At 41.5% G+C, this 19974-nt stretch overlaps 1 protein-coding gene across 1 annotated transcript; it reads left to right on the top strand.

Moving 5' to 3' along the window:
• Nucleotides 1–12224: 12224 nt before the first annotated feature.
• LOC136431310 (UDP-glucuronosyltransferase 2C1-like) lies at nt 12225–19099 on the top strand. The gene is made up of 3 exons (XM_066422639.1): nt 12225–12462; nt 16655–16874; nt 17686–19099. The coding sequence occupies exons 1-3, from the start codon at nt 12246–12248 to the stop codon at nt 17966–17968; spliced, it is 720 nt and encodes a 239-aa protein (XP_066278736.1). The 5' UTR covers nt 12225–12245; the 3' UTR covers nt 17969–19099.
• The last annotated feature ends 875 nt before the right edge of the window (nt 19100–19974 follow it).

Below are 19974 nucleotides of genomic sequence, written 5' to 3'. Positions count from 1 at the left end.
CATCTCTCCATAGAGGACCTGATGACGGTGTACGTTTCCTACATTCGGCCAATTTTGGAATATGCCTGTCCGATTTGGCACCCCGGACTGCCTAAGACGTTAAGTGATAGAATCGAGAAAATCCAAAGAAGAGCCCTGCGCGTCATCTTGGGTGTTGAATACACATCGTACACCACTGCTTGCTCTCTCTTAGGGCTGCCAACCCTCAACTCACGACGTAGAACTCTCACTGAGTCGTTTGCGAAGAAGCTTGTTCGATCAGGCCAATTCCAGCACCTACTCCCACCAACTAGAGGGAACATCAGTGGCCGGCAAACACGGTCGTCACATAAACTTGACACTCAATATGGCCGAACTGACCGGTATATGAACAGTGCGTTACCTTACATGATTCGTATTCTGAACACATAAGATATCCACGACTACATGTGTTGCAATAAGAAGCTTACCTTGTGTGTATTGTCGTATTTTAACTAGTATTTTTTAGTTGTTGCGGATGTAATGAAGTAGTCGTTTTTAAATGAAATGAAATGTAATGTGCCTCGGCAATTCAGCTTAATAGCTGCTATGAGATCACTGAAGAATAAACAAGTCTTATAACCTACACCACTTCTTTATTACATCACAAGCTATCTGTCATCCAAAAATCAAGACCACAGCACGTCCAGGTCAAAAGATACAAAAATTGAAGTTCTGTTGCAGTACCAAGGTCACATACCAGGGGGCCCAAAATCGTTCTTGAATTTCGGCTTCACAACACCTGCCCACATACCGAATATCATCGTAATCCATCAAGAGGTTCTTGAGTTATGCTGACTGGAATGGTGCGGAAACACAAACAGACAAACCCACAGACACACCCAAAACTATATCTCCATTTTTCATGGAGATAATCAATGGAGTTCGCCCGTTACTTTCCCGATAGCCTTCGTATATATTACCGACGAATGTCGGGCATGTGTCGGTTTTCACGCAAGAGGTCACTCGCGGTCATGATGTGTGTCAGGTCCCGATTATTACGATATTGTAGCAATATCTCGTCGGACGAGTTAGACATTTTTTTCCATTGTTTTCTAATTACCGTAAATTTTCCTTGATATATTTTCGTCAAAAGGCAAACCAGGTCATTGTATGATTACTGTGTTGGTAGATAATTTTGTTTGGGGTGGGTTTTTTTTTAAACTCCGCCGCTATTGTTATTCGTGGTTAGTTGACCGCTACATTATGCTGTATATAGCTAGATCTCATGTATTCCATATTCGTCTTTTCAGATTCGTGACAACCGGCGTGCTAGTTATACCGGCCGTGCTTGAGGATGGGGACGGACTTTCCGGACAGATCGATTCATCTTAATGAAAAGACAATAGTTCATTAATTTATTCCTTTTGTTCCCGTTCAGTTTGCTTTCGTATTGATTTGTTTCGGTGTTGGTTTTTTCCAACTGTTTGTTTCATGTCACTAACACTAACACCTGACGCTCCCAGGAACTAACAAGTTCGGAAAGCTAACATGAACTCACATAAAATTTTCACAGATAATATTTTATTAACAAAATAACAGTAATCAAAGCATTGAACTTTAAGCTGGTCCACAGGAGTTCGAGCATCGAGACGGATTAACCACCATCGGCTGCATTTTTCCGGACCACGGTAATTTGATACGCAGTATGTTAACAAGAGAAGAAATACTGAAATAATATGATAATGTAAATTGCTGAAAGAAATCAGGAAATACAATCAAACTACGAAATGAAGGTTGCAAACATTAAAAGAGATAACGAACTTTGTCGATGCAACTCAGTTGTCCAGCATCCGAAACTTTCGTCTTGCCCGTATACATTTCTTGTCACCGACGGCAAACGAAGGACTACTGAGAAACGAATGACTACTGAGAAGAAACGTTTTGCCTATGATGGTCATATCAATAAGGTTTTTTCAAACATTGCATTACTTTTACTGAATCTCGCACTGGATAAGCGCCTTTATTTGTAACGTTCAAAAACTTGCTGCGACTTGACTAGTGACTTTGGACTGACTATGGGATTCGGAATCATATTGTCAATTTATTTTCATTTAACGAATATGATTATGGAACATTGAAATATTCCTCCCAGGCTTACTGGTGATTCTTGCCACAGTTCAACCAATTGCAAGCACTAAGTAGCGTAAAAATCAGCGCATGTTTCCGCGCAAAGTGCAGCGATTTGGGCCATTAGAAGTTGACGGCTCCACGAAAAATTAAAAAAGAACGTTTGTTCACAAACTGTTGGGATGTTTTCTAGTTTCAATAAAAATGCATCGCTATTGTTTCCAATTGTAAGTACATGTAACAACCATTTTGTTTTCTTTTCCAGTGTCCAAACCAGGCTAGGAAAGATATATGATGATGGCTCACGTGCTTTGTTAGCGTTGGCAAAGACGCCGTCAGAACAAAACGACGAGTCAACTAGTAGAAGTGCAAGGACAACACCCAGAGACCAGAGGCCTTCATTAAGGAAGCAGATAGAGATGGATGTAAAAAAATTAAGAATAACAAAACATCAAACATGATAATGTAAACATAACATCATAAAAGATAAAAATAAATTAAAGTAATGTTGACTGTAACAGTGAAAAATAAAACATAGAAATGAATCGTTGGGCTCGAACCTGTACATCTTGCCTGGTTACAATTGATGGACAACAACACTACCAGGTGAGCTATCAGCGCTATTCAAAATTACGCTTGTTAGATCGGGTATATAATGTGGGCACGTCTGTTAAAATAGAATCGCGTCAATTGTTCATATTATCACTTTGTTAGCGAACGACGTGTGTGACATGTTAAAGTAGAATTGAACAAAACAAACAGAAACACGTAACGTTCGACCGTAGAACAATGCAAGTATAGTCATTACGGACTGCAGCTGTGGAACCCCACGTGATGGGTTAAAGTGGTTTAAAGGTATTGTTACCTCGCCGCAATATTTAGCTCACCGCGATACGCCGCTTGCGTTTGCGAACAAATGGCTGCCGTACGGCGCCGCGAGCTGTAGGTTAGATTCCGGGTTTATACTTCCGCGTCCTTTAAATGAATTTCCTTGGTTATTGAGAACTTATCGATGTTTTCTCGTTTATAATATCTTAACTATGCTTCCTATACCTGCCGATTACAGAATTCTACAGAAATATCGTTCCTTTCAATAGTTTATTTTTTGCCGGTTTTAATAAAAGTTTTATTGACACAACAAACAGTACAGCGAGTTCCGCACGTTCTACTACAAACAACGTAAAAACTAAGTCTTATAACTCAACAATAAAAGTAAACATCCGTAAATATCAAATATGGTGCTGGAGAACAGCTGATCGATTATCGTCTGAAGTTTCCTTTTTATTAAGCTGCGTGCCGCGACGACCATGTGCTTGTCTCTCGGCTGTCAATCATGTAGTGTCCATGGTAACCAGTACCGCGGCTACCCGTCAATCAACGCCGTTGCCATAGTTTCATCCAAGCCGGGGAGTCCCCTCCGCCGTGTTAGTTACTTGTTGCCTTGACGACCGGTGTCACAGGGATCTCGCACCCCCCGTGAATTTGAACCCCCCGGTTCGAAATCACTAGTGAATTTGCACCCCCCGGTGCGAAATCCCTAGCGATTTCGCACCCCTCTAGTGACCTCGCACCCCCAGGGTGTAGTATGTGTTCTGTTACGGCATTCATAATTCCCAGTGGCTATCTTTTTAACAAATTGATTGGTAACTAGAGTTCCACGACCTCATACCTTCGCCATATGATTTTAACCTTTATGACTGACATATCAGGGGTGTTTGTCATCAATTATAAATCATACCAGTTGATCTTCTTCACCCAAAAAACAAAAGTATGAGCGTAACAAAGAAGGTTATGCTAACAAAGTAACATTTATCATGAATTATGCAAATGGGGTCCTTATTACCATAATTTGATTCAACAATGTTCACATTCACATAACTTCCAAATGACACAAGTATGAAATTGCCATCCTTTACCTGTATGGTTTTATAGTAGTTTCTCATTAATTATGCAAATTAGGCCTACATTTGCATATTTTTTATCTATCAAAATTCCTCAGTAACAAATGTCACATATGTCAATAGTCATATCATGGAATACAGCGGGTTTTTAAAGTTGTCTCATTAATTATGCAAATTAAAATCTGATTTGCATAATTATTGTCCAATCATACAAAGCATTACGTAAGCTATCTACATACCAAAAATCATTACCATCCATCAAGCCCATCTTGAGTTATAGTATTTTCTCATTAATTATGCAAATTAGGTATTCATTTGCATAATTGATATCTATTAATATTTCTCTCTTCTTCAGTTACATATGTCACATGTTTGAGAGTCCTGTCGTGGAATTTGGCCGATGTATAAACTTTCCTCATTAATTATGCAAATTAGATACTGATTTGCATAATAAGTATCTAATCATGTACATCATCACTCAAGCTATCTACTTACCAAAAATTATAACCATCCATCAAGCCCTTCTTGAGTTATTCCCTTTCAAAGTCTGAACCAAAACCTGCTCCTGCAGTTCCAAAAAAGCCGCTAGGGGGCCAAAACCTATACCACTTACTCTCTGTCCAAAGAGCTATCTACCACTCAAAAATCAGTTCCATAGCTTCTCCAGAACAGGAGATATTGAAACAGGAAGTTCCGCTGCAGTACCGTAACAAGCCGCTAGGGGACCCAAAATCTAATCATTTCCTAGTCTCATCAAGACCTACCCACCTACCAAATATCAAGACAATCCATTTAAGCCTTCTCGAGTTATGCTGTACATTACACACACACACACACACAAACGCTACCCTCTGCATAACCTTCTCGGCGAAGGTAACTATAACTGACATTTCAAATGCTCTGTTGACTGAAGTGGTAACGAAGTGGGTTGTGCAATGACTATCTGGGAGTCATGGTTCTTGTGTTCAAATCCTGGTGGCGACATTTTTTTATCCCGTAGTTTTAACATTAAACAACTAATAATTCTTACTCAGAAATGTCATAAGATTTCATTTTTCCGACGGGCCAAGGCTTCGATAAATTTTTTCTAACCCTATTTAACACCCATCATCCATTCAATATGTGATATAATTTTGTATGATAAAATGTTATTCAAGTCTCTAAAATAATTCAAAAAATCAATTATGAACATTGAAGTAAAACTATGAACTAATCGTACATTTCTCATGGCACAAAGGAAGAATTTTACAACGAATCATCGTGCACAGTGAGTCACCATCATCTCGCTGTGCTGAAATACTAGTAGCGTTACATTAGTCCAGGGCATGGGTTAACGGAGTCTTAGATGTTTGTTCTGTCAGACACAGCAACTTGTAATACTCTCGATTACCACGTTAAACTATGACTTTATTATATCAAAATGCAGTTTTGAATATAATTGCTGCACAGACAGAGCACCTTTCGAAATATTTGGGGGGGGGGGGTCAAAATCCCTAAGGGGGTTTGAGGAGGGGGTGCGAGATCCCTAGCTGGGGGGTGCAAGATCGCTAGAGATTTCGCACCGGGGGGTGCGAGATCCCTAGTGATTTCGCACCGGGGGGTTCAAAATCAGGGGGGTGCGAAATCCCTGTGACACCGGCATCGGAAGTCTGTGGGAAAAAGAAACGACGTATTACCGACAAATTTGTCGGGAAACATGGGTTTCTTATCAGGAATTTCGAGACCATCGAAAAATCACCGTGTGTATGTCGGGAAATGTACATCGACCGATGCAACACCGATGGTGCTCCGACCAGCCTATTAAAAATCCGGAGGACAACTGTTAATAACGTTTCCCGATACTATCCCAGAGAATTGTGACTATGTGTTCCCGACATGTTTCCAGTGTATACCCGAGCACTGTGTACGAACTTCGCAAATTCCGTATTTTACAAACCTCCATCCTTCATAGAAATCAAAAGATCGTAAAATATGATCGTTCAGCTATTTTCTGACCTAGTATAGTCAACTGTTTGTGTCTTCTATCAATGTGGAGACCGTAAAAAAACAGTCGTTCTAGGTGCCCCATTTGGCGGCCGTCATAGCGTGTTTCCTGGCTTGTTGGGCCCCAAATGGGGTATACCGGTATACCCATACGGGTACCTATACGGGTACGGGTACCTATACAGGGTTTTCCCCCTACCCGTATAAAACAAAACTTAAAGTCTTGAACGGGACAAGACTTTGTTTCATATGATTAAAACTCGTTGGTGACGCCTGTGCCTGCAGCGAAGCAGTCGCGAAGGATCAAGAGTAGAGTATGGCGATGCTGGTCTGTACAGACATGAAGCCCGAGCAAGCCATGGATTTTGGAGTTGGCAGATACAATAATTCTTTTTTCAAGCCCATAATAGAAGTCAAAGAACAACAATCGACTTTCTAAAATGTGACTTACCTATGCAATGTTTACATGTGTACTGCACGGTGAATAAATGTATCTCAGTGGGTACTGAAAATATGTGTCACTCGTGGTCAATGAATCGACATTTTCTCCATAGCGGCCACCTGTCCTTAGCGGCCAGTTTTGGCCAGTCCCTATAGACAGGTTTGACTGTAGTCTGTAATACGGAGGCTGTGACAATGTAAAAAGTTTACCCAGGCTGAGGGGATGAAAGATTGTTGAGATAAAATTCTCAGAATAGTGCGCGCGGGCCGGGACCAGTGTCACTTCCGGGCGGTTCACCGGATTGTGACCTTTGACCTTCGTGAAATGTTACGATAATACAAATTTGCCTTTTTTATTGCAAACAGGTTGATAGCTATAGATCAGACATTCCTGTAATAAATTGTGGAAAGAGAATTTACTGCATATTGGTGATTTCTGAAACATCTTAGTTGTAAGGCTGAATGGTTCATCGATAATCTTCAAAAGAGGCCATCTACATCTAAATTTGGACTTTTCCCGGAATTTCTAGATCCCATCTGTGCCATGCTGTTAAAACGTACTTTTAGCGGGTTGACCCCTCCTGTATAAAAAGAAAAAGATGAATAAACACTTTTTCTTTATTTGCTCTAAAACACTACTTGGACTGTGCAGAGATGCAATTTGTGTGGGTCAATACTTTTAATTCTTTAATTACTGCTTATCAAAAATGCACTTTTCACACCTGGCTCCACATACAACCCACGATTCCGTTGCTGCACAGGAACTAAAGTATCACAAAATGATATAGGACTGAAGGTTCTAATCGAGAAATAGTGCTTCATGATAAAGATAGGACATAAAATGGACCAAACCATTAAAGTCTGCGGCCATCATTAACAATTATCCAGTATAATGGACCATCCCTATCTACAATCAAATAAACCAGGAGGGTAATTGTCTGTGATTTCACACCTGACATCAAGATCCATTTCATACATTTATCTTACAACTGAGCAGGTCACTAGCAAAGGAAATTTAACAAATACCTCACCCACAATGTACACACTATAAATACTTCACGGAGAATTGTGTCCTACGGACTCTTGTTTTATTTTACTGCTATAATATTACTTCTATGAACTTCATTGGTTTCCAAGCACCAGCTACTACTGTTACTCTAATTCATCACTCCTCGATACTCTCGACTAGATTTTGTATATTGGTTACCTATGATATCTCAATCTGCGTTAAGTATGTACTTTTAGCACTCGGCACTGCCGATGTGCCACCGCTTCAAAGGTGAATAAAGTTCAAAGTTCAAAGCTCCGAGTTTGAGCTGCACAACTCTCTGTTTTCTTTGCATGGTTATCAACTAAACCCTTGTGACTTTCCAGTGTAGACTAATTTTTAAGATTGAAGTTTTGGTTAGTACTTTTATGAAGCCTTGTTTCAGTGTATCTTAACATGCTTTCCTATGGGCAGCCATAACTTAAAAGTCAGCCCTGCAGCTTCAAGCACCTGCCCTTCTCACGGTTGATATGAAATATCCACACAAATAACACCGAAAATTTTCACTCGGCCACGGTAGTTGAAGACTCTAAAGGCAGATGTTCCTATGGCCAAATCGTAACCTGTATTACCCTATTTATAAAGATGTTACAAATATCTGTATACCCGGTATAACCGCCCTTCGCGTAACACACCAGCCTCGCAGGTACGCGGCGCGAGAGCAGCTGGTTATATTACACTGAACGGCCTGTCACACCTAACTTTTGCACATCTGACTGCAACTGTTCTTTAAAGCAATTTAGTGAAGATGTTTCTACAGTACTTATTGACAGCGAGTCCCATTCTACTATGGTTCTCGGGAAATACGAATCTTTGAACACATCAATCCTTGGTTGATAACTCTGGTAACGTAACATGACCAATTAACGTCCGATTTATTCAAACGTTATTTATCTTAAAACCGCGCGGACAGAGCCAAATGTTAAACCAATGGGCAGAAACATCAGCTCTTCTAACAAGAAAAATGCATTGTCTGTAAGTTTTTCTCCGCCTGTTTAACGCCGTGCGAGCATGTATTTATACTGGGGTATTTGATGTAGAGTTATGCTAGGTTTACCCATTTTCGTCCACTTCAGTCTTTTCCCTTCTAGCGCTATGCTCTCACTCTGGTTAAGTGATTTTTTGGACACCAAGCAAAGAGGGTGTTGGCTGCCCTAGCAACACATAGCAACCACCTTTGACCCCGATTTCCCCCATTGTTTGCTAATTGCCCTCTCTCCGCCTACTGCGAAAACTTTGCAGGAGGGGTGCCTGTGGCCAGGTGAGCTGCTACCTGGCACCCTGGAGGTCGTGAAGCAGGGTTCTTTGTATTATTGTCTGGGAATTATTCAGCCAAGTGCGTATTGGGCATGATGTCAGTTTTTAGTGTATGAAGAAATATTAGATTTTTTAAAAAGTAAAAAAACTCAGGACCTGGCACTATGAGAAAACTGTTTCTTTAAAAACACAATTAGGAATGGAGAGTCTGCAAGATAGACTTAACAGGTTAGCTGATATTCCTTGGAATAAGAACCTTGATGTATCTGGGGATGTGCGATTTTTTGTGGAGTATCCCTCCCACAGACTAACTGCATGTTATTGAATCCATGGAGGTTTAATCCTTGCTTGAAACACAGAGAAAAACAAGCTGGATGTAACATTTCTGCTTTGAGAGTTCCCAAAGTATTCTACCAATGTTGAAACATTTGGGCTATCCAATGGGGCCGCGAGAGGGAAAAATATTATTTTCCAAACAGAGGTTTCGTTTGGAGGGTTAGTAGTAGCAGCAATTTTAAACGGTGCCCTCCCTACTGGACCCCTGATCGAAGCCTCTGCTTGAAAGTTGGAGAATACAAACAATCGTCAGATGGTCATGTCAGATGAGCATTGGTTACATAGTGAAACTGGCGGGGCTATACCACGCGGCAGGCGGACGAATTTTGCGTTATAATTCAAGTCTCCCTGAGCCCGCGGAGTACTTCGCCTATACCTACCTAGCTGCCACCTCTTTTAAAATAGACGGTGCCGTGCCCAAAATTCAAATATCGCTTACAGCAATCAACTTTCAAAGTTGTCTAGGAGACTTCAAATAACATGTTGTCTGGCCATGTCTGGTGTATTGAAAACGAAAATGGACATTCATTCTACTTATCTACAATGAGAGTACAATTGTAAATCGCAAATGTTTTGGTTTCAGATTTTTGTGTGTATATGTAAACACTGTATCTGAAAAGTGTGGAGGAATAACGTTCCATGATACATGTATTACACACTGAAAATTTGTACTTGATCCATGTTTGTATATTGTTGAAAAACAAAGCCAGACCTAGAATGTTCCAACAGAATGGGCCAATTAAAGGTGTGATCCAGCCAGGAGGTACATATTGTTTTACCCAGGTAGTCTCTCAGCTTGCTGTCTGCGTGCTATGTCAACAATTTGATTAGCTGTATTGTCCACTTATTCAAACAAAGAGGTCATATTTCACCTTTGGAGGAATAAAAAGTTAGATTTTGTCATCTTATTTTCTTTTAAGTTGTGGCTCACCGTGTTATATTTTTTTCCAGCATAAAACATATGTATGGAAAGTAGACATGTTGTACTACAAAACTGTAGAGTGACCATGGTGGTCAGAAATGCCAGTACTTTGCTTGGCCTTCATGAATATTTGAAACCAGCAATTTTTGTACAAATATTAAACAAATTTATGAATATCTACCATGTAATGTTAGTACAGTATCTCGTCACTCTACAGTTTTGTAGAGTGATCATTGCTGAAAACACACATGTCAAATTTGTCTAATGAAAATCAAAATTGAAGAGCCACATGCTGGCTAAAGTTTGAAAATTTATGACATGTTTAATATTTTGATACTAGTAATATTAGAAGGCAATTTTGAACTACCATTTGGTCTGGCCATTTCATATAATGATGGTTTAACACTTTATTAAAAAATTTTTACTAAACCATCATCCTATAGTGCTGTATTCCACCCGAAAGTTCAAGTGACCCGTTAATTAGGCAGCAGGGGTCAACTTTGACTTAACGGATCTGAGCTTGAAGAACATAGACCAGAAAAAATGCACAGTAACTGTCGAAAGTAGTCTACAGACAAATGACAGCAAAGTCACTTTGTTTGTCCCTCCGCTTGCCTGACGCGATGGAAGAAAACAATGTTTGTGTTGTGAATTTCCCCGACATCTGCAGCACGTGGCGTTCACGTGATAAACGCATGGCCATGATGTTATGCCGTGCAAAAATGTATCATCTGAGCGGGAGTCGCTAGGTTGTATCAAACCTTCCTAAAACTGGCAAGAGTTTCAAACCTCGAATCACCATGGATAGTCTGAATATCAAAGAAAGGTTTAACGTCAGCTACGTTTAAAAGATACCAGCTATCGTGTAAGTTAGAAAAACATGATGAAGTACGCGGTGTCGAATTACATATGAAATACGTCATGCATGATACTGTACTGGCCTGCAGGTACGATATTGCCAACGAAAGATTTACCTGGAGATAAGAAGCCCCGTGTGAACCCATCCTGAGACGCGCAGCTCACTGTGTACATAGTCTGTTTACCCATTACTGTGGCTCCATGCAAACATCACATACCTTCGGGCATGTCGGAATTGATTGGTCCAAAAGCTACCATCTTCGTACAAACTGCCAATCGTGTTTCTGCTTGTATGATGGTGTTTTACGCAGAAATCACTGACCTAAATGCATCTCATTAGACTGACAGATGACGGTTTTCACATTTGATCACCCCTAAGAGCAGTTCACAAAGTTTAGAAGGAATTAAGCACAGCAACATGGGAATCGTATCGAAGGTTCGATGTTCCGCCATTCTGCTAGTTTTCTTGTGTTTTCTAATCAGAAGCAGCGCAGAGAAGGTTTTGTTGGCACCTCTGATAACTAGCGACAGCCGCTGGATGTATCATGCCAAAATTGGCCGCGCTTTGGTGGACAAAGGTCATACCGTCACTGTGGTTGTTTCAGAGGACATTGTGGAAAAACGACGAGCAGAGTGGCCTGTCTTCCAGTTTGAAGCATTCCAAGACCAAGGCACCCAAGCAAGGCTCAATGCACTAAAAGGTCACACTTTCTCTGCGGCTGGGAAATTGTCTTTCTATGAAGTGATAGATTTATATGTCACTGCGGGCGGAGAAGCTATAAAACACTGTGCCCTGCTTCTGGGTAACAGTAACCTGGTGGATCGGCTGAGGACATCCCAGTACAGCGTGGTGATTTCTGACCCCCAGTTTCCTTGTGGCGCTATCCTCTCAGCCCATCTTGATATCCGGGTCCCCAACATCGCCGTGATGCGTCTAGATCCTTTTTTTCTTGACGTAAAAGCTACAGGCTTACCGCAGCCTTTGTCGTATGTGCCATTTTTACATACCGATTTTACCGATGATATGACTTTTGTACAGCGACTTCAGAACGTTGTGATGACTATTTTTGTACCCGTGACAATACGTTGGGTCGTGAGTAGCGCATTTGACGAACTGGTCCGTACGTACGTCAGCGAGGAAGAAACTCTTCAGAGCGTGACATCACGCACGGACTTGTGGCTCTCTCAAACCGACAATGTGCTAGATTATCCTCGTCCCGGCATGCCCAACATGGTTCAGGTTGGAGGACTGAATGTGCCACCCCCCCACCCCCTTGCTGAGGTGAGATCTCATGCTACTCACGAGTAGGAAATAGAAACTGTCTGCAATAAAGGTCTGTTCACTCAATATTAGAGGATATTGATTGATATGACGTAAATTCACCAGATATGATTCATCTCTTCACAGGACATGGAAGCGTTTGTCCAGAGCGCTGGAGACGATGGAGTTATTGTGGTCAGTTTCGGGTCGATGGTCAAGACGATTTCGGCGGAGAGGAGAGAAGTCTTAGCGGCAGCCTTCGCCCGACTCCGACAGAAGGTGGTGTGGCGGTACGTGGGAGAGAATCCGACCGGTCTGGGCAACAACACCAAACTACTGGACTGGCTGCCTCAGAACGACCTTCTGGGTGAGATTAATACTCTCATTATAAGACAAAAAAACATTGGTATAAGTAGAAAATCAGCGGTCTGCCTTTTTACCGGAATGCCCCGAATGCCCTTTTCACATCGGAATGCACCGGAATGCCCATAAAGGAGGGTGAATTCTTCCGGAATACACTATGCTTTGATGAGTAAACATCACAGGTTGCTGTATTTTGGCATGAAATGATATATTTATGGCCCAGGGAACGAGAAATCACTAGAAATTAGTGATGGCCATTAGCATCGGCGCCCACGCCAGTCGCCATGTTTGTTTTTATTGCGGAGTACAAGGTTTGCTTAGAGTGAGAAATACACAAATTGGAGGCAGAAAGTCGCAATTACAGTATGCTTTGGTAAGTTAACATCGCAGGTTACTATACGTTGGCATAAGATAACGTATACATGACCCTGGGATCAAGAAATCACTAGAAATTCAAGGCGATTGGCGATAGTTCCCCGGCCAGTCACCATGTTTGTTTTCATTGCGGATTACACTGCTCGTTTAGTGTGATTACAGTGACAGTATGCTTTGGCGCAGATTGCTACAATTTGGTATATGATAACTTGTCTACGATCCTGGGAACAAGATATCGCTAAACAATTACTGAATAGCAGAGAGCCATTAACAGTCATGTATCACTGTTTCTGATGTACATTTCGGAATGAATATATTTTGTAAGTCTTTGTTTCAATTAGGTTTTTATATTTGCTCAAGAGGAAGAATTTCAGGATTTATCTATCGGCGGGCATAACCCGTGAATGGGGTTTTCCTTTGGTTAATTGCAGTGCCAGCACTGTCCTCATCGTGCTTCTTGTTGCATATTACAGTTAGGTCTGAACAGATTTCAAGTTTGATCTTAACTGCTTCCAGGCACTTCAGCCCTTCGACGCAACGGATTAAATATATAAACTTTTTATAATCAATAATAATGAACAAAGGATGAATAAATGAATGAATGAAGACCTTTATGATAAAAAATCGCACATTTCTGCCACGCTGGGCCATGGACAAGTCACAACAGAACAAGTTGAACAGCCTACAGTTAACAGATACAAAATAAAAGTGAACAGATGATCAAAGCTATCGCGACTTTACCGCGCATGCGTCCAACATTGATATGTCGGTGATCAAATTGCAATTATAATGAGAATCGAACAACGTAAACACTTCGGGTTTCTCACGCTTGTGCATTCCGGGGCATTCCTAAGGGAGGAATAAAAAAGAAGAAGACCTTTATTGCAGATTTTTTTCAACACTGGGCTAAGTACATTGGTCACAACAAAACATGTTGAACAGATAGAGTTCACTGATACAGAATAGAAATTATATATATTGACTACCAAAACTGTCGCGAGTTTACCGTTTGAAGGCTATTTGGCGCACACGTCCCACATTGAGTATAACGAAAACATTGCCTATGCATGTCGGTGATCAAATAACAAACATAATAGATATCACAATAGAGGGCGCAGGGGTGGTAAAGAATGAATTACAATAGTGTCCAATGCAGATTTGCTAACGCGCGAACATTTGAATAGTAACAAATCAACTCACATTTGACCGGCGGAAACAAAATAGAAAGCCATAGAATTTGAGAATATACCGTAAGAAATAGGTAGCTATGCTACAAATTCGAGTTCGTATGCCAGTGAAAAGTATCGCGCTGCTAATTGAAAAGACATTCGGAGGAATTCAAAGACCAAATTTACCAACCCAAACGGGCAAAATCCACGCTAACAGAATGTTGGAATTTATACTGCAGAATATGCCTTTGTCCAAAGAAAACTCACAAGTTATATTAGCAGGGCCAAAACTGGTATGACAGGCAGAAAATATTGAACGCACGTGCACATAGAGAAGCCATAGTGACTGACTACTTTACTTTCCATGTCTAGTTCCCAGGGTCATGTGTACGTTATCTTATGTCAAAGTATAGCAACCTGCGATGTTAACTTACCAAAGCAAACTGACATTTCACCTCCTTTTTGGGTATTTCTCACTCACCCTGCTAAACAAACACTGTACTTCGCAATAAAAGCAAACATGGCGACTGGCGTGGGCGCCAACGCCGATGGCCAGCACTTATTTCTCACGCTTAACACGGGTTTCTCACGCTTGTGCATTCCGGGGCATTCCTAAGGGAGGAATAAAAAAGAAGAAGACCTTTATTGCAGAATTTTTTCAACACCGGGCTAAGTACATTGGTCACAACAAAACATGTTGAACAGATAGAGTTCACTGATACAGAATAGAAATTTTATATATTGACTACCAAAACTGTCGCAAGTTTACCGTTTGAAGGCTATTGGGCGCACACGTCCCACATTGATTATAACGCAAACATTGCCTATGCATGTCGGTGATGAAATAACAAACATAATAGATATCACAATAGAGGGCACAGGGGTGGTAAAGAATGAATTACAATAGTGTCCAATGCAGATTTGCTAACGCGCGAACATTTGAATAGTAACAGATCAACTCCCTCCCATCTGAACGCCCTCGAGGAATGGCAAAGCAAATGGCTTATGCAGTTTAATCCGGAAAAATGCTACATCATGCACATAACAAACAAACGGACCCCAGTTGTAACCACCTACCAGTTCTGTGGACAGGCTCTAGCAACAACAAAAAGCCACCCATATCTAGGCGTTACATTAACAACTGGACTGAAGTGGGGTACCCATATTAACAAAGTAACAACTAAGGCTAAGCAGACATTGGGAGTGATCAAACGTAGTTTGTGGGCATGCCCAGCAAAGGTAAAATCACTTGCATACACGTCTCTAGTAAGACCAAACCTTGAATATGCTGCAACAGTATGGGATCCATACACAAAGAAAGACAAGGATAAACTGGAGAGGGTGCAGAACCAAGCTGCCAGGTTCTGCATGAACAACTATGACAGGGGTGCTAGTGTCACTAAAATGAAAGCAGATCTACAGTGGAAGTCACTTGAAGACAGAAGAAAAATATCCAGGCTTTGCATGATGTACAAAATGACTAATAAACTTGTGGATGTACCGACTGATAATTATCTAATACCAGCCCAGAAAAGGACAAGAAATAGTCATGGCTTTAAGTACCAGAGTTATAAACCAAGGATTGATGTGTTCAAAAATTCGTTTTTCCCGAGAACCATAGTAGAATGGAACTCGTTGTCATCAGATGCTGTAGGAACACCTTCACTAAATAGCTTCAAAGAACGATTGCAGTCTGATGAGCAAAAGTGAGGTGTGACAGGCCGTTCAGTGTAATATCACCACCTGCTGCCGCGCCGCGTGCCTGCGAAGCTGGTGTGTTACGCCGAAGGGCGGTTATACCGGCTATACAGATACAGATACAGATACAGAACTCACATTTGACCGGCGGAAACAAAATAGAAAGCCATAGAATTTGAGAATATACCGTAAGAAATAGGTAGCTATGCTACAAATTCGAGTTCGTATGCCAGTGAAAAGTATCGCGCTGCTAATTGAAAAGACATTCGGAGGAATTCAAAGACCAAATTTACCAACCCAAACGGGCAAAATCCACGCTAACAGAATGTTGGAATTTATACTGCAGAATATGCCTTTGTCCAAAGAAAACTCACAAGTTATATTAGCAGGGCCAAAACTGGTATGACAGGCAGAAAATATTGAACGCACGTGCACATAGAGAAGCCATAGTGACTGACTACTTTACTTTCCATGTCTAGTTCCCAGGGTCACGTATACGTTATCTTATGTCAAAGTATAGCAACCTGCGATGTTAACTTACCAAAGCAAACTGACATTTCACCTCCTTTTTGGGTATTTCTCACTCACCCTGCTAAACCAACACTGTACTTCGCAATAAAAACAAACATGGCGACTGGCGTGGGCGCCAACGCCGATGGCCAGCACTCATTTCTAGTGATTTCTCGTTCCCTGGGCCATGAATACTTGTATATAATTTATGCCAAAATACAGCAACCTGTGATGTTGACTCATCAAAACATAGTGTATTCCGAGATAGATAAGAGAGAGCGAGAGAGCGAGAGAGCGAGAGAGCGAGAGCGAGAGAGAGAGAGAGAGAGAGAGAGAGAGGGAGAGAGAGAGAGAGAGAGAGAGAGAGAGAGAGAGAGAGGGAGAGAGAGAGAGAGAGAGAGAGAGAGAGACGCCAAATGACTCTCTTTACTATCTGTATTGTAGCCCACCCTAAGACCCGAGCTTTCATCACTCACGCTGGGGCGAACGGAATGTACGAGGCCCTGCACCACGGCGTGCCCATGATCTGTCTGCCGATGTTCTCGGATCAGCCCGGCAACGCCGCCCGGGTGGTGGCCAGGGGACTGGGGGTGAAGTTGGACTTCAGCACGGTCACCGCCGAACAGTTGTACCAGGCCATTCTTCACGTTGTCACCAACAGCAGGTACTGCTGATGTCGTTGTGGTGTACAGGGTTCGGTATACATCAAATCACCAGAAGAATCTTGAATGTTACATGTCCTAGATGTGGCATGGAAGAGTTTGAGTTCAAATTTGATAACGGCAGGGTTTTACATACATACACAGACAGATAGACCACGCACACACACATGCACACACACATACACATGCACGCGCATACATGCCCACACACACACACACACACACACATGCACACACACACACACACACACACACACACACACACACACACATACACAATCACACACACATGCACACACACACATGCACACACAGTCACATACACACACACATGCACACGCACACACATGCACACACACACATGCACACACACACATGCACACAGTCACATACACAAACACATACACACACACATGCACACACACACATGCACACACACATGCACACACATACACTCACACACACACACACACACACACACACATAGACACATGCGACACACACGAGCGCGAATGCACATACACACGCGCATGCAACAAAAAACGCACATACACATGTACGTACACACGCACAAGTTTTCATACACGTACACACACATACATAGAGACAGGGGGGGGGGGGTTCCAGATGTGATGAAGTGTGATAATTTTGTGAAGAATTTTTAAGCGCAGCAGTGATGGTTCATGATTACTTCTTTATCTGTATTTGTGTCTGTGCACCCGATGTAAACGCCCTTTGAGGTAACACACCAGACTTCAACAAATGTGACCCAATTCTCCAAAGTCATTTTGGTCCATATCATATCCCTCACAGCTACCAGGAGACCGCAGCCCGCCTGTCCCGCCTGCACCGTGACCAGCCCCAGTCACCCATGGAGCGGGCCGTCTGGTGGATAGAATACGTCATCAAACATGGCCGACTGCCCCATCTCCGCGCACGCGCAGTGGAGCTGCCGTGGTACCAGTACTACCTGCTGGACGTGGCTGTGTTCCTGTTGACCGTCTTTTCAGCTGTCCTGGGTACCGTGTGGTGCAGCTGTTCGTTCTTCTGTAGGAAGATTTGCTGTAAAAGCGGAGCCAAGCTGAAGTCTCAGTAGACACTTAGCTATATCTGGAATTATGCAAATAACTCTAGGTGATAAGATGACCCGTGAGATAATCCTTTTTCTGTTTGAATAAACCTATAGTAACATAGCAGGTTGACCTTCGGCGCTTCATGATATAGTGATTCAACGTAGTTATTCAAAGTCTGGAGATATGCAAAAAATCGATCATAAAGAATTATTATTTCATCAGGAGGAAGGTTTTAGAATTGAGCGTACGCCCTTGTAATGTCATTTTGTGATCTGTTGTCAAGCTGTTTATTATGAATGATGATGAACAGTCAAATAAAATGCCATATTTGCCATAGGAAATAGTATTAGACATCAAAGCAGACGTTAGGGTAAAAGATCGCATGTTTCCTGAGCAGGAGAGCACGAATTTCATTTTCACATTTCAAATATGTATTGGAATAATGATTGCAATCGACTGTCTTAATAAGATAATGTTATGTAACTTATGTTATATGAAAGAAACTGATAATGGAGTCTGATGATAAGCGAGCATAGTGTTATCTATTATCATAAACCATCCATTTAACCATCTTAATAGCTAGCTTTAAACAAGCAATGTTAGATCATTTCATGTAATATCAAGTTATCGAAAATATTGATGTTATGATGCGGTATCTATCATCACAATCTATCGATTTAACTTTCTTTTATAGATGCTTCATATGGATGCAGGTTTTTATCAGACCTCATTATTATTTTATGTATTTCATGTAAGACAAATTCATTTATGTGAAGATATGTTATCCATTATCAGCAGCCATCCATTCAACCATCTTAATATGGATGCTAGCTTTTATCAAACAACGTTAGATTATTTTATAGAAGATAAATTTCTTTATGTTATGTGTTATCTATTATCATCATCTATCCATTTAACCTTCGTCTTATAGATTCGAGCTTTTATCAAACAACGTTAGATTATTTCACGTAAGACAAATTCATTCATGTTATGATGTGTTATCATAATCTATCCATTTAAAATCTTTTAAATATAGATGCCAGCTATCATCATATCATCATGTCTGATTCTTTCTTGTTAGAGAAATTGATTTTAAAAAGAAATGAGGTCCTTATTAGCATAATTTGATTCAATGACGTTCACATTCACATAAATTCCAAATGCCACAAGTATGAAATTGCCATCATTTACCTGTATGTATGGAATTATAGTAGTTTTTCATTAATTATGCAAATTAGGCCTACAATTGCATATTTTCTATCTATCAACATTCCTCTCTTCCTCAGTCACAAATGTCACATATTGGAATAGTCATATTACGGGATATAGTGGGTTTTATAATTGTCTCATTGATTACCGTGAAGCAGCTTTAGGATAACCAAGGGTGTCTATCCAGGATGTGCTCTTTTGGCCTGCGAGTCTTGGATAGAGACATCACGTATCCAGAACTGTCGTTTTGCACATCGTGACGTGTGCATAACGGAGTGTCGCTATCTTTTGCTAAATTTGTTAGAAAGAACCAGCGGCTGAATTGATTCTACTCAAACTGCACGGATAAAACAAAGATGACGGCCTTCTGGCTACGATAATCACATGCAAGATAGTCTCCGCCTTTTAAAACACGAAGCTCCTACCTCAAGAGCACGATCTGGATAGACGCCCTTGGTTATCCCAGACGCGCTCCGCTGGAGCACATCTGGGATATCCCAAACCTGCACTCTTGGCTTGAGACGTGTTTTGGATATCCCAAAACTGCTCCAGAGCGCATTTTGGATAGAGAGCGATTTTTGGATACAGCTGCCCCATCTGGATGTGATAAGCGCGCGGTACCCTGTCGGACCCCACAGGGGTAACTACAAGGCACTTGCCGCAGACCGACCAATGAAGGTGACAAAATTTTACAAAAATGCCACCGAGTGCCCGCCGGAGCACCCCGGGACCCCTGCAGGGCAGCGTGAAGGAAAGTTTTATTTGTGACCACGACAGCCGGTGCCCCCCAGACGTTAGAGCCCGGCCTGGGCTACATCCC

Source organism: Branchiostoma lanceolatum, chromosome 3 (genome assembly GCF_035083965.1).
Source record: "Branchiostoma lanceolatum isolate klBraLanc5 chromosome 3, klBraLanc5.hap2, whole genome shotgun sequence".
Classification (NCBI taxonomy): domain Eukaryota; kingdom Metazoa; phylum Chordata; class Leptocardii; order Amphioxiformes; family Branchiostomatidae; genus Branchiostoma; species Branchiostoma lanceolatum.
Note: the sequence above shows the minus strand (reverse complement) of the source record. Positions and strands in the feature narration are given on the sequence as shown.

Excerpts from the sequence above, each read along its gene's own strand:
- LOC136431310 (XM_066422639.1), top strand. The coding sequence starts at position 12,246 with ATGGAAGCGTTTGTCCAGAGCGCTGGAGACGATGGAGTTATTGTGGTC. Across the intron at positions 12,463-16,654 it reads GCCTCAGAACGACCTTCTGG|CCCACCCTAAGACCCGAGCT; the intron begins GTGAGATTAATA and ends TCTGTATTGTAG. Across the intron at positions 16,875-17,685 it reads CACGTTGTCACCAACAGCAG|CTACCAGGAGACCGCAGCCC; the intron begins GTACTGCTGATG and ends TATCCCTCACAG.